General features: G+C 39.9%; 1 protein-coding gene across 8 annotated transcripts in view; it reads right to left on the bottom strand.

Moving 5' to 3' along the window:
• BMPR1A (bone morphogenetic protein receptor type 1A) overlaps positions 1 to 13,538 on the bottom strand; it is a 171,036-nt gene that overhangs the window by 18,794 nt on the left and 138,704 nt on the right. For all 8 annotated transcript variants that reach the window (XM_063607783.1, XM_055093096.2, XM_034931037.3 and 5 more), the window contains 2 exons: positions 6,151 to 6,247; positions 5,915 to 6,014 (listed from right to left, as the gene is read on the bottom strand). In XM_063607783.1, coding sequence (XP_063463853.1) covers positions 5,915 to 6,014; positions 6,151 to 6,247 — 197 coding nt within the window. The remainder of the gene's footprint in view (positions 1 to 5,914; positions 6,015 to 6,150; positions 6,248 to 13,538) is intronic.

Raw genomic sequence — 13,538 nt, 5'->3', positions numbered from 1 at the left:
GACCTGCACTCCAAGAGGTTAAAGAAATTCTTCAGGCAGAAGGAATATGGTATCAAATGAAAACTTGGATCTAAAACTTGGAATTAAATACATGGAGAGTGCTGAAAGTGATAAAAATATGTGTACATATAGGGCATTTTTTCTTATTTTTACTCACTTTAAAAGCTGATTGGCAGCTTCTTTTTTAGGTATTCAGAAAATGTTTCTTTCTTATTAAATAAAACATTACTTGGCAATTTTTTTTTTTGCTGTAATCACTGCAAATTAAAAAAATCATTCAATTCTTAATATTTAACTACTCTAGGACCAGGAGTCCCCTAAAGACAATGAGGATAAAGGGTCCATTATAAAGCCAGAAGCAGGCTTTTCATCTGACAAATGCATCCGCAATACTATTTCCCAAGCAGAAATTCTAGGCCAAGGTGGCTGGCAAACATCAACAAGAGTGAGTAAGTATCCACTGTGTGCCAAGCATGAGGGACACACAAGATTCACCATGGGCACCCTTCAAAATTCAATAGGAAAGTGGCAATTTAAACAGCCAGCCAGTTGATCATCAATATTAATGGTTAAGTAATCTCTGTTACCAATGAGATTCCTGTTGAATGGAAATGCAGACTTTTGGCAAATATGCATGAGTAAGTAAATGAATACTTGCCAATGTAAAAAAATGCAAGATAAAATTAGTAAGTGTTATGGGGGCAGATCATAGGATCTAAGCAGTCTGAAGGATTAAAGGAGCTACAAAAGAAGATGCCAGAGGAAACAACCAGGAACTGGCGTATGGTACAGAATGATGCCTCGTCCACAGTGGAGGGAGGCCATGGTTCCAGATAAGGTTTTAGAGAAGGTATCGGTTTTGAGGATCATGGGTCATGAATGTAAATGAGACCGAAGAATAAATTGCAGACGTATCTAAATTGGAAGAAAACAATCACATCAGAAAAAAGGGAAACAAAATATTAATGAGGCAAACAAAACAGACAAACCTTAATATGCTGACGGACAGACCTCTCTTTAATCTTATTCTTCTACGGTTTGCTATGGAGAACAACTTGTGACTTGTTAAAGTTCAACTAAATATGAATGAATATTCCAAATTACAGATTGTATATATCTGATCAATAATGAATCTTCACAGACTGAACTAGCACATGAAGTTCTAAAGCTAAATAAACAGGGCAGTCACAAAGTTCTATGTAGTATTTAGTTTAGAACTATAAAAAAGCCTACATGACCAGTTCCTGATGTCTGATTGTATGTTCTGTGACACTCACTTGAGTGTCCATGGCCTGAGTCTCAGATGAGTAGTCTTTTTTGTTCATCTTAAAAGATATTGTTAGTTTGTGCCAGGGTCACTTGGATCCCCATTTCCGGATCTTCATTCTTTTATGTGGATTCTTATCTCCACCTGGCCTGTCTTTCCACCAGAAGAACTTCCCTTCACATTTCTTGTTGGGTAGGTCTAAGGGGGCGGAGTTCTTTCAAGTTTTCTGTATGACTGGAAATCTTCACATTACCTTCATTTTTGAAGGATATTTTCTCTGGCTATAGAATTCAAGGTCTGTGATGTTTTTCTTTGGGCACTTTAAAGATGTTGGTTCGCTATCTTCTTGACTGCACTGTTTCCAACAAAAGGTCTGCTGTCATCCTTAACTTTGTGCCTCTGTAGATACTCTGCCTTTTTTCCTTCTTGTTTAACATTTCTTTATTATCGGTTTTGAGCAATACAATTATCATGTGCCTTAATGTAGTTTTCTTCATGTTTCTTATACTCAGGGTTTGCTAAGCTTTCAGATATCTGGATTCATGGTTTTCATTAAATTTGAAAAAGCTGAGTGCAGTGGCTCACGCCTATAATCCCAACACTTTGGGAAGCCGAGGCAGGTGGATCACTTGAGGCCAGGAGTTCGAGACCAGCCTGGCCAACATGGTGAAACCCCATCTCTACTAAAAATACAAAAATTAGCCAGGCTTGGTGGTACACGCCTGTAATCCCAGCTACTTGGGAGGCTGAAGCACGAGAATCGCTTGAACCCAGCAGATGGAGTATGCAGTGAGCTGAGATTGCACCACTGCACTCCAGCCTGGGTGACAGAGCAAGACCTTGTCTCAAAAATAAAAATAATAGGCCGGGCACGGTGGCTCATGCCTGTAATCCCAGCACTTTGGGAGGCCGAGGCGGACGGATCATGAGGTCAGGAGATCGAGACCATCTGGCTAACACGATGAAACCCCGTCTCTACTGAAAATACAAAAACTTAGCCGGGCATGGTGGCGGGTGCCTGTAGTCCTAGCTACTCGGAAGGCTGAGGCAAGAGAATGGCGTAAACCCGGGAGGTGGAGCTTGCATTGAGCGGAGATCGTGCCACTGCACTCCAGCCTGGGCAACAGAGCAAGACTCTGTCTCAAAATAAATAAATACATAAATAAATAAAATAATAATAGATAAATTTGAAAACATTTGATCATTATTTCTGTATGTTTTTCGTCCCTCCTCTCTTCTGGGAACTCCAATTATATCTATATTAGGCCATCTGAAGTTGTCCCGCAGCTCACTGATTCTCTATTCATTCCTATGTCTTCATGTTCACTCATCTTTTCTTCTACAGTCTGTCACTAATTTCATCTAGTATATATTTCATCTGAGATATTATAGATTTCATTTCCTAAAGTTTCATTTTGGTCTTTTACAAAATCTGCCATGTCTTGATTTAACTTTTGTACATAAAAAATACAGTTATAACAACTATTTTAATGTCATTGCTAATTCTAAGGTCTATATCAGTTCTGGGTCAGTGGTTTTGATTGCTTCATTGCTTCCCTCATTATGGACCATATTTATATGTATTCATTTATTCACAGTATTCATTTATTGGATGGCAGATATTGTGAATTTTACCTTGTTGGATGCCAGATATTTTTATATTCCTATAAATACTGTTGAGTTTTGTTCTAGGATACAGTGACTTAGAAATGGTGTGATCTGTTTGGGGCTTGCTTTTAGGGTGAGACCAGAGCCATGTTTAGTCTAGGGCTAATTATTCCCCACCACTGAGGCAAAATCCTCCTGAGTCCTTCAACCAAAACGTATGAATTATGGGGTTTTCAACTCTCACAGCTGGTGTGAACAGATCCTACTCCCAGCCTTGTGTGAGCACCAAACACTGTTTTCTCAATCATTTCAGGTGTTCTTTCCCCAGGCTTGGTAGCTTCCTCACAACTCTTCGAACTGAGACAGGCTACTGGCTACACCTGGGTTCCCCCTGTGTTGCCCAACCCGAAACTCTGTTCAGGGAGAAGAAGGTGGGCAATCACAAGGCTCACCTCACTTGTTTCTGGTTTCTCAGAGATCAGTATCCTTCACAGCCTGATACCCTGATTGGCAAGCTGTTAGTATATGGGTAGGGTTTACTGATTACAAGCTTCACTGTAAGATAATCTGCCTGGACCATTTCACTGGGCCCTAACAGCAGTATTTTTAGGTTTTATCTCTTGGGCTGAACAGATTTCCTTAAGAAACATCCTACCCATTGCTTAGAGAGCACACACCTGGCTGATAGGGTTCTTTACTATGTGGCTGAAGGCACTGCAGGCAGTCTCAAGACATACCACAGTGAAAAGTGTAGGTAGCTCTGAGGTAACGCAGCATGAAAAAAAAAAAAACAAAAAAAGAAAAGTATAGGTAGCTCATATTACCAAGGGCTGATTTCTGAAATATAAAGAGCTTCTATAAATCAAAGAGGAAAAAATCTATGCAATTCAATGGAAAAACAGGCCCCCCAAAATGAATACGTGATTTAAATAAAAATATAGATGACTCTTTTCTTAAAAGAAAAATAAAAGCATACTCAACAATATTTTACTATACACATTACAGGCCAGGTGCGGTGGCTCATGCCTGTAATCCCAGCAATTTGGGAGTGCGAGGTGGGTGGATCACTTGAGGTCAGGAGTTCGAGACCAGCCTGGTCAATATGGTGAAACCCCCGTCTTTACTAAAAATACAAAAATTAGCCAGGTGTGGCAGTGCATACCTGTAATCCCAGTTACTTGCGAGGCTGAGGCATGAGTATCGCTTGAACCTGGGAGGCAGAGATTGCAGTAAGCCGAGATCACTGCACTCCAGCCTGGGAGACAGAGTGAGACTCTGTTTCTAAATAAATAAATAAAATAATATATACATTACAGTGCCCTTGTGTAATAAAGAAACCAATGTATAAAAAAAGTATTTTAATATGAAAATATAAATTAAAATCACCTTGAGATATTATCACCTGTCTTACTGGCAAAGATTCAGTTATTTGACAAAGGGACTTTGAGCTTAAAATAACCGATTGAGCATACTTGCTTGCTTTTACTAGTCCACTAAAACAGCAATAAAGAGTTTTAAACTTCTTTATCTAACAGGCAAGAAGAAAAGGAGATAAAATAACAGTAAACACTGTTGGAATTCATGAAGCAGATGAATGAGTAGTGACTTTGCACACCCAAAAAGTCTGATTCTTAGGTTAGAAATTGAGAAAACCAAGAAGCAACCAGTTTATACTATGGAGTTCCCCCAAGAACTTCGGAACTGGCCATTGTGGTTATCTCTGGAAGTAAAGTTGAGGGTGACAATAACACCAAGAAGACTGCTTGAAAGTCAATTTTCAGAAAGTCGGACACTGGATTATCCAATACTGTGTTACCAAATCACTCCCAAACTGAGTGGCTTAAAACAGCAATTGTTATCTCACTGTTTCTGTGGATCATGCATTCAGGAGTGACTTGATTGGGTAGCTCAGGGTCAGATGTCAGCTGAGACTGCACTCATGTGAAAGCTTGACAGGAGTTTGCAGTCACTTCCAAGGCAGCTCACTTCCAAGGCTGACAGGCTGCAGGCTAGGTATTGGCAAGAGGCCTCAGTTCCTCCCTGTGTGGGCCTCTCTCAGAGCTGAGTGTCCACATAGCATAATGCCTGGCTTCCCCCAGAGTGAGTGATCCCAGAGACCATGGTGAAAGCTGCAAAGCTGTTTATAACGTAGACTTGGAAGTCACTTTTGCCATATCCTATTTGTCACACAGATCAGCCCTGATGTGTTAACGGGAGGGGACTGGCCCCAAGGGGAGGAATCCCAGGCAGTGAGAATCACTGGGGGCCATTTGGGATGATGGCTACCTCAGATGTGGAGCTCTCCTCTTCACCCCATCTCCTACTCTGAATAATCACATGACTTTCCCATCACCTCCCTAAAAGAAGATTCCAAGTCTATTATCTAGAAAGACCCAAAACACGATTTCTCAACTGTGGTACCCCATTGTTGAGGGTGAGGAATTATAATAAAAACAAGGAGGTATGCGAACGTCTTTTCTTCAGTAATCTGAAGTGTTTCCTTTATTATATGCTAAATTGCTGTATGTACTTGGGTTTGTTTATTTATGGGTTTACTAACTTGTTTCATTAATGTATCTAGGTTGGTATGATAATGTTTTATTATTAAAGTTTATATCCATTAGGGACTGTCTCTTATTACTCTTCTTTTTTGGCAACTGTCTTCTGAAATCATAGCTACATGCAAACAATTCTGGAGCTCCAAATTTCTAAAGAATTATACCGCAAAAAAAAAAAAAAAGAATTATAACACAGTGGGTTTCTTGGGACAGATCGAAAACATTCAGATACCAGAAAGCTCACTATTCCATTAATAAGAAAATCATAAGTAATCATGAACATACAAGAAGTATGAAATTGTGCCCAATTAATTAATTGGTAGTAAGGTCCTTTTCCCTTAAGAGAACTATAGTCTAGTTACATAAAGGAGATATACAACCAGAGAATACAAGTTAATGGTTTCCGCAACTGGCTTTACAAACAGCGGTTGACATCTAATATTTGACAAAATATTTTGCTTCAAAATAAATATCTTCTTACTTGTAACAAAAGCAGCTGGAGAAGATGATCATAGCAATTATGCAGACAGCCATAGAAATGAGCAAAACCAGCCATCGAATGCTGCCATCAAAAAACGGACCTGACAATAAAAGTAAACAATGTAAACAATTGAAATGAAAAAATAATCTGACGTGTTCAATTCTAGGTAGCCTGGTTACTGTAAAACCAGAGAAGATATTTGAGAAGCATGCTCCGACTTTTCTCGGCTAACCTACCTATGACAACAGGGGGCAGTGTGGGTTGCAAATACTGGTTACATAAATTGGTCCGACAACATTCTATTGTCCGGCGTAGCTGGGCTTTTGGAGAATCCTAAAAGAAGAGTAATGATAAAATTAGAAATGGTTTGGTATTTTAAACTGATATGTCTTTTTAGTATTCATAAAATACAATTTCTAATTCAGTGAGTGAAAGGGGCCTGCAAATTTTATATGTAAAAACAGATTATTGAAAGATTAAAATTTGTGCTGAAATAGTGAAGACTGCAAAATGGCTTTTCTTAAAAACATATCTATGTGGATGGTGTGTTAGACACTAGATTAGAACACCAAACCCGAACTTAGGTAATTACAATCATAAACTGGTCTGGTACATATAATCTCACTGTGGTACTGAGATGTGGATGAGATTTAAGATCAGACTAAAAAGTGGAGGGTGTCGTAGTCCAAAGAAAAGGCTGGTTAGCAAGGCAGCTGAGCGTGCAGAGGCGCTGCAGACCCTGCCTACCCCAGCCACGTTGGAAGTCATGAGCCTGATGCGGAGGCAAGTTGAGCATCCTTGGTGAGGGAAGGACAAACTACAGAAAGCATTCCTGAGAGCTGATTACAGACCACCAGCCAGCAAGGAGACTGTCCCTAAGAGAGCAGAAAGCTAGCACAGAGAAGGACACAGTCACTGGAAGGGCAGCAGCACTTGCATGTGATGTTTTATTGGATTAACAACACAATATCTGACAAGTTGAATGCTGCAGCCTGGGGAGAACTGCCATTCTGACCAACATGTGAATAGCGAAGAACTGTTTGTCACTACACAAGTAACAAGAATGTAAGCGGAAATTAAGGAAAAGCCTCAGTATAATCAGCTATGACTTTAAAAAGGTAAACATGAGCCCGTGACTTCAGATTCTGTTGGGAAGATGGTCAAGAGCATCTGGAAATGTCCAAATACATATTTTATATTTTAAATGAAGTTTTATTAATAACTTTTAAACAATTTTTACTTTTAAATGATCATAAGGAGAGAGAGAAAAAAGTTAGGGTTAAACTGGAGAGTCTGAAATAATCCCAGATTCAGAGAAAACACATGGAGGAGGAAATGAAAATCATATAACTAACGATGAATGAAAGAAGTGCCAAGCATCCAAAAATGGTTCCAGGAAAGCTAAAATGAGCTTGGCCTTGCAGAAGAGAAAAGTGCAAAGAAAAACCAAGAAAGGGTTTCTTTGGCAGCATGGGGTTTCTCCAAGCAACACATGTACTGCTGACATGACAGTGGATGATAAGGAGAAAAACAAACAATTCTTCAACTCCTGTCTTGTTTTTTCTTCTCTATGAAGGATGCTGACAGGGATGACGAAGGTAGCTCAAACACTACTAAGTGGGAAACGACATCCCAAATGTACGAAGAGATCTTACAATGCGTTTGTATTCCTTATGAGTTCCTATATTCTAACCTAGGTGAATTATATCCCAGGAAGATGAAAGCCCTTGTAAGAGAGATGGCTGAAAGACAGGTGTAATTTAAAGACTTTAGAAAGATGGAGTGTTGGAAACGATAGATAACGGAATGTTATATTTTTATATAAACATTTTATATAAACATGTGTATATGTTTATATATATGTTATATATGTGTGTGTTATATACGTCCCTTTTCTTTAAAAGGGAAAGAAAGTAGACTTTAAACTGGGTGTGGTGGCTACTTGGGAGGCTGAGGCATGAGGATCACTTGAACCTAGGAGTTCAAGTCCAGCCTGGGCAATGTAGTGAGACCCTATCTCTAAAAATAATAATAATTTTTAAAAAGAAGCCAAAAATAGACTCTGCCAACAGATTAAGGAGCACAGTATTACAGAAAATACAAGGGTTTTGGAATCAAACAGTTTGAATCCTAGCTTTGCCAGTTGTTCACTTTGTGACCTTGAGCAAGTAATTTATCTCTGGGCTTTAGTGTGCTAAAAAATACAGGTTAAAAAAAGATGAACTGGGAACAGTGGCTCACACCTGTAATCCTAGCACTTTGGGAAGCTGAAGCGGCAGAATGGCTTAAGCGGAGGAGTTTGAGATCAGGCTGGGCAAAATAGTGAGACCCCATCTCTAAAAAAATTTTTAAATCAGCCAGGTGTGGTGGTACACGCCTGTGGTCCCAGCTACTCAGGAGGCTGAGGTGGGAGGATCACTTGAACCCAGGAGTTTGAGGCTGCAGTGAGCTGTGATTGCACCACTGCACTCCAGCCTGGGTGATGGAGCAATACCCTGTCTTTAAAAAAATCTGCTCTATAGAGTAGTTGGGGGGAAACAAGGTAGAATATACTGAATCCCCAGGATACTATACACATATAACAAATATTCAATAAATTAACTTCCCTTCCTCTTGCTTGACATGACTCCCAGATGAGATTGTAGACTAAGCCAAAAAACTTATAAGTCCCTAAAGACCCAGTGTGGCTTCACTAAAAATAAGCAACACCTGACTCATCTCACGTCTGTCTTACTCAGGTTAACTGTATCTGGGTAGGCAAAAATTGGGTTTGTCGAGATTATGAATTTGGGTGACAAAGCCTTTCCTTTTCCTGCACTCTCCACCCGTACCCTCTGCCCAAGTCAATTTTGTATTTCTAGATTTATGTGGGGAATATGAATTTTTGTGGGAAACAAATTTACTTGGCACTTATGAAGTAAGTGATTCTGACTTAAATAAATGTATTCAGTGTGCTCGGACTGGAGACAGTATATGAGGAAGAAACTGATGCCAAGTTACAAGGAATGGCAGTGAGGTTTCTGAAAAATAATTTATCCTATAGGAGGAAACAGAATAAGCACAATTTACCAATGCAGCCTGGGGAGTGGAAGAACGCGAGGCCTGGTGAGAGGCACTCACATCTGTTCTGTGCCACACCTGGTAATGCGTGAAGACACTGGGGAAAGGGTTAGGATGAGCATGACAGAGCTGTGCTTGGGTGAGTGCTGTGCTTGGGTGACGTTTACCAAGAAATACAGAAAGTTAGATAAGTGCTGGTCAAAATTCTTGCTGGTGTAACCCAATTCTTAAAAGCAACGTATCCTTCACGTATTTTTCAGGTGACACTTAAAAATTTTCACCATAAATTTAAATGGCTGCAATATATTAATAATTTCTGGCTTACTGTACATAATGACACTTTGACATAGAATTGTTACCTCATTTTGAAATAGAAGTGTTACATCATTTTTTAATGCATTCAGTAGAATCTAAATAGCATTGCAATTTGATACCCATTATCATCATTTTAAAGAATAAATGAACAAATGCTTCTTTTAGCAATGAGAAATTTTACACTAGAACTCTTATTTCTCCTTGAACTCTTATTTCCTTTCAATATCTCCCATGATAATTACGTCCTAAAGTAATATATAACTGTCCACATCAAAGATAAGTACATAAAAATTCTTTTATTTCCTATAACTGTATGTCTTTAAGTCTTAGAAAATTATTCTAGTTTATCATAATCATTATTAGCATAAGATTGATCAAAACAATATATATGTTACAATCTTCATTAAATACAAACTTAAGAAAATGTTATTGGAAAGGGCATTTTTTCTTTTTCTTTTTTTTTATGATACAAGATCTGGCTATCACTCCGCACACTAGAGTGGAGTTGCATGATCTCAGCTCACTACAACCTCTGCCTCCCAGGCTCAAGTCATCCTCCCACCTCAGCTTTTTTTTTTTTTTTTTTCTTTTCTTTTTTGAGACGGAGTCTCGCTCTGTTACCCAGGCTAGAGTGCAGTGGTGCTATCTCGGCTCACTGCAACCTCCAGCTCCTGGGTTCAAACAATTCTCCTGCCTCAGCCTCCCAAGTAGCTGGGATTACAGGAATGTGCCACCACGCCCGGCTAATTTTTGTATTTCTAGTAGAGACGGGGTTTCACCATGTTGGCCAGGCTAGTCTGAAACTCCTGACCTCAGGTGATCCACCTGCCTTGGCCTCCCAAAGTGCTAGAATTACAGGCGTGAGCCACCAGGCCCAGCTAATTTTTGTAGAGATGGGGTTCTGCCATGTTGCCCAGGCTGGTCTCAAACTTGTGAGCTCAAGCGATCTGCCTGCCTCAGCCTCCAAAAGTGCTGGGATTACAGGCATGAGCCACTGCACCTGGCTAGGCATTTCTTAATGATATGGATGGGACTTTTAAAACAAATCAGTTCATGAATTCATGAATAAAAATTACTGCTAGAGTGAGAAGATTCATCATTAATCTTATTCTTATTTTTCCTTTTGTCATCATCAAGACAATGTATTCACATAAGCAAGATGATGATCACGGAAGGAGACTATTATACCATTGTCCCATAATTTTTTTTTTTTTTTGGATGGAGTTTTGCTCTTGCTGCCTAGGCTGGGGAGTGCAATGGCATGATTTTGGCTCACTGCAACCTCCCCCTCCTGTGTTCAAGCAATTCTCCTGTCTCAGCCTCCCAAGTAGCTGGGATTAAAGGCACGCACCACCACGCCCGACTAAGTTTTGTATTATCAGTAGAGACGGGGTGTCGCCATGTTGATCAGGCTGGTCTCTACGTCCTGACCTCAGATGATCTGCTCGCCTCGGCCTCCCGAAGTGCTGGGATTACAGGCTGGGGCCACCGTGCCACCACGATCAGCCCATAATTGTTTAAAGTCCTTCCAAAGCATATGCTAAAAGTGCCATAAAGATCCTATCATCGAAAATTATTTTCAATGATCCAGCAACTTGGTTGAAAGCAAACAGTTGAAAACCATCTGTCATGTAAACACTTATTTGATATCCCGACATAGCCTACACTGATGCCTTTACTTCGAATTACAACACCGTTTGGAAACTTGAAGTTTTACACCTCAGGCCTTCTATTTGTAAACTAGGAGGGGTTGACTATGAAAAGTGACTAAGGGAAAGAGAACTGCTTGAGAAGTTCTGTTCTCAGGCAGAGAAATATTCAGCAACAGGACCTACTGAAGTTTAGGATCCAAAAACTGATTCCCTTAAAACTATCAACGTGCCCGTTACCCTTGTATAACACAGTCTGAGTGTACCCAGGGATATGGGTAACAGCATGAAGACTGCTCTATTAAAGAATCAATATGGTCAAAGCTAACATCTATTAAGCCCTTACTATGTGCTAATTGTGCTAAACTATTCACATGTATATCATCTGATCCTTATAGTAATTCCTTCATGGATGAGAAAACAAGAGAGCAGAGCACCTTGTCCGAAGGTTCACATATATAGTATATAGATTTGAACAGTTTGTCAAGTTTAACAACTAACTTATAATGGTGAATTCAGCTTAGGACAGGCCTACACTAGGGGCCTGTTGAACACTGGTTATTACTGCTGGGCTCAGTACCCTAACCATAGCTCTTTCTTCAATTTTTTAAGTGATTAAAAAATGTATAGTATGTGTGGTTGATAAATACGCAAATAGCCTAAAACTGGAAGAAACAACGAAATTAGCATCCTTTAAATCCCAACAAATTAGAGCAAAGGATTAATGCTTATACGATAAAATTCATAAAGACAAGTATGTAACAACTGTATAAGAAAACCTCATTCCATTCCCATCTACTTATCTGTGTGAAGAAACCAACAGCACCAATGAAGAGTGGAGGAGATGTGGCTTAGCAGCAGCATGAGTGAGTAGCATAGGGACTTCAGCGGACAGAAGGCTCAATGGTTCAAGAATATGGCATGACTGCCAAACATCTAACACGAGACTATGTTTAGAAAAAGGGAACAGGGCTATTTATTCTCTACTTTTTTCCTTGGTCATATCACACTCAATTCTGCATATTACACTGAGGAAGTGGAGAGTGAATAACTCTAAAGCTGATCATATAAGGAGCAGTTGAGGTCATTATGAACAACTATTTTCACTGGGCAAAGACTAGTAGGATGAAGCACTTTTTTTACTTAGTAAAGGGCTGTCATCTTAAAGAGAGATTAGGTTTGTTCTCTATGGTCCAAAGAGTCAGAAAGGAAGATAGATTTGCAGTCATTTGCAAAAAGGGTGATTCCAAACATTAGCTGAGAGGTTGAAACATAACCTTTAAGGTTTCTATCCATCCTGAGAATTTCTTTTCTTTTTTTTTTTTTGAGAGAGTCTGCTCTGTCGCCCAGGCTGGAGTGCAGTGGTGCGATCTCAGCTCACTGCAAGCTCCACCTCCCGGGTTCATGCCATTCTCCTGCCTCAGCTTCCTGAGTAGCTGGGACGACAGGCACCCGCCACCATGTCCAGCTATTTTTTTGTATTTTTAGTAGAGACGGGGTTTCACCATGTTAGCCGGATGGTCTTGATCTCCAGACCTCGTGATCCGCCCACCTCGGCTTCCCAAAGTGCTGGGATTACAGGCGTGAGCCACCGCGCCCGGCCTCCATCCTGAGAATTTCCAAATAATAGGAACAATTTTCTAACATAGCTGAGACTTAAATTATGCACAAACAATTCTATCTGGAGCTGGTTTTCAGAAACACTGGAAGGATCTCCTGGGACAAAATTACTATGCAGAATTTTGAAGAGATCAGGTTTATAACCCAGAGCCATCAGGATGCTAATAAACTATTACCATCCTGATTCCTTTGCTGCTGCTTTTAAAGAGCTCCACTGACACCTCCTTACAAGGCCTTAACATTTTTTTTTCAACTTTAGCGGTTACCCTAGAGTTTGCAGTATATCTTTAACATTTCTAAGTTGTCTCAGAGTGATACAAAGGTTACTGCCACTATCTTAGAAGTCTTCTCAGTAAATTTTATAATCTACAAATAAGTGTGACAATATAATTTTTTTTGCAGTCATGACAACCTAGGATGATTTAAAACTTTTTTAAGGTAAAATAACCTGGAACTTAAATTACCATAATCATATCACTTGAATAAAATTTTTATTTTTAAAGAAACGTTAGCTGCAATTATTGTGATAAGAAAGTTTAGAAACTTTTTCTCATTGAAAATTGTAATCAGTAGCCAAAGACGGTTGAAATTTAAAAAAAGAAAAAAGAATTTTTTTTTTTTTTTTGAGACAGGGTCTTGCTCTGTGGCCCAGGCTGCAGTACCGTGGAACGATCTCGGCTAACTGCAACCTTGGCCTCCCCGGCTCAAGCAATTCTTCTGCCTCAGCCTCCCAAGTAGAGAACAAAGAAAACTGTAATCAGGCTGGGCACAGTGGCTCACACCTGTAATCCCAGCACTTTGCGGGCCGATGAGGGCAAACTGCTTGAGCCCAGGAGTTTGAGACCAGCCTGGGCAACATGGTAAAACCTTGTCTCTACAAAAAATACAAAAATTAGCCAGGTATAGTAGCATGCACCTGAAGTCTCAGCTATTCAGAAGGCTGAGGCAGGAGGCTGGCCTGAGGTTGCAGTGAGCGGAGA

This window comes from Pan paniscus, chromosome 8 (genome assembly GCF_029289425.2).
Source record: "Pan paniscus chromosome 8, NHGRI_mPanPan1-v2.0_pri, whole genome shotgun sequence".
NCBI classification, from domain to species: domain Eukaryota; kingdom Metazoa; phylum Chordata; class Mammalia; order Primates; family Hominidae; genus Pan; species Pan paniscus.
The sequence above is the reverse complement of the archived record's forward strand: the minus strand, read 5'-3'. Positions and strand labels throughout refer to the sequence as shown.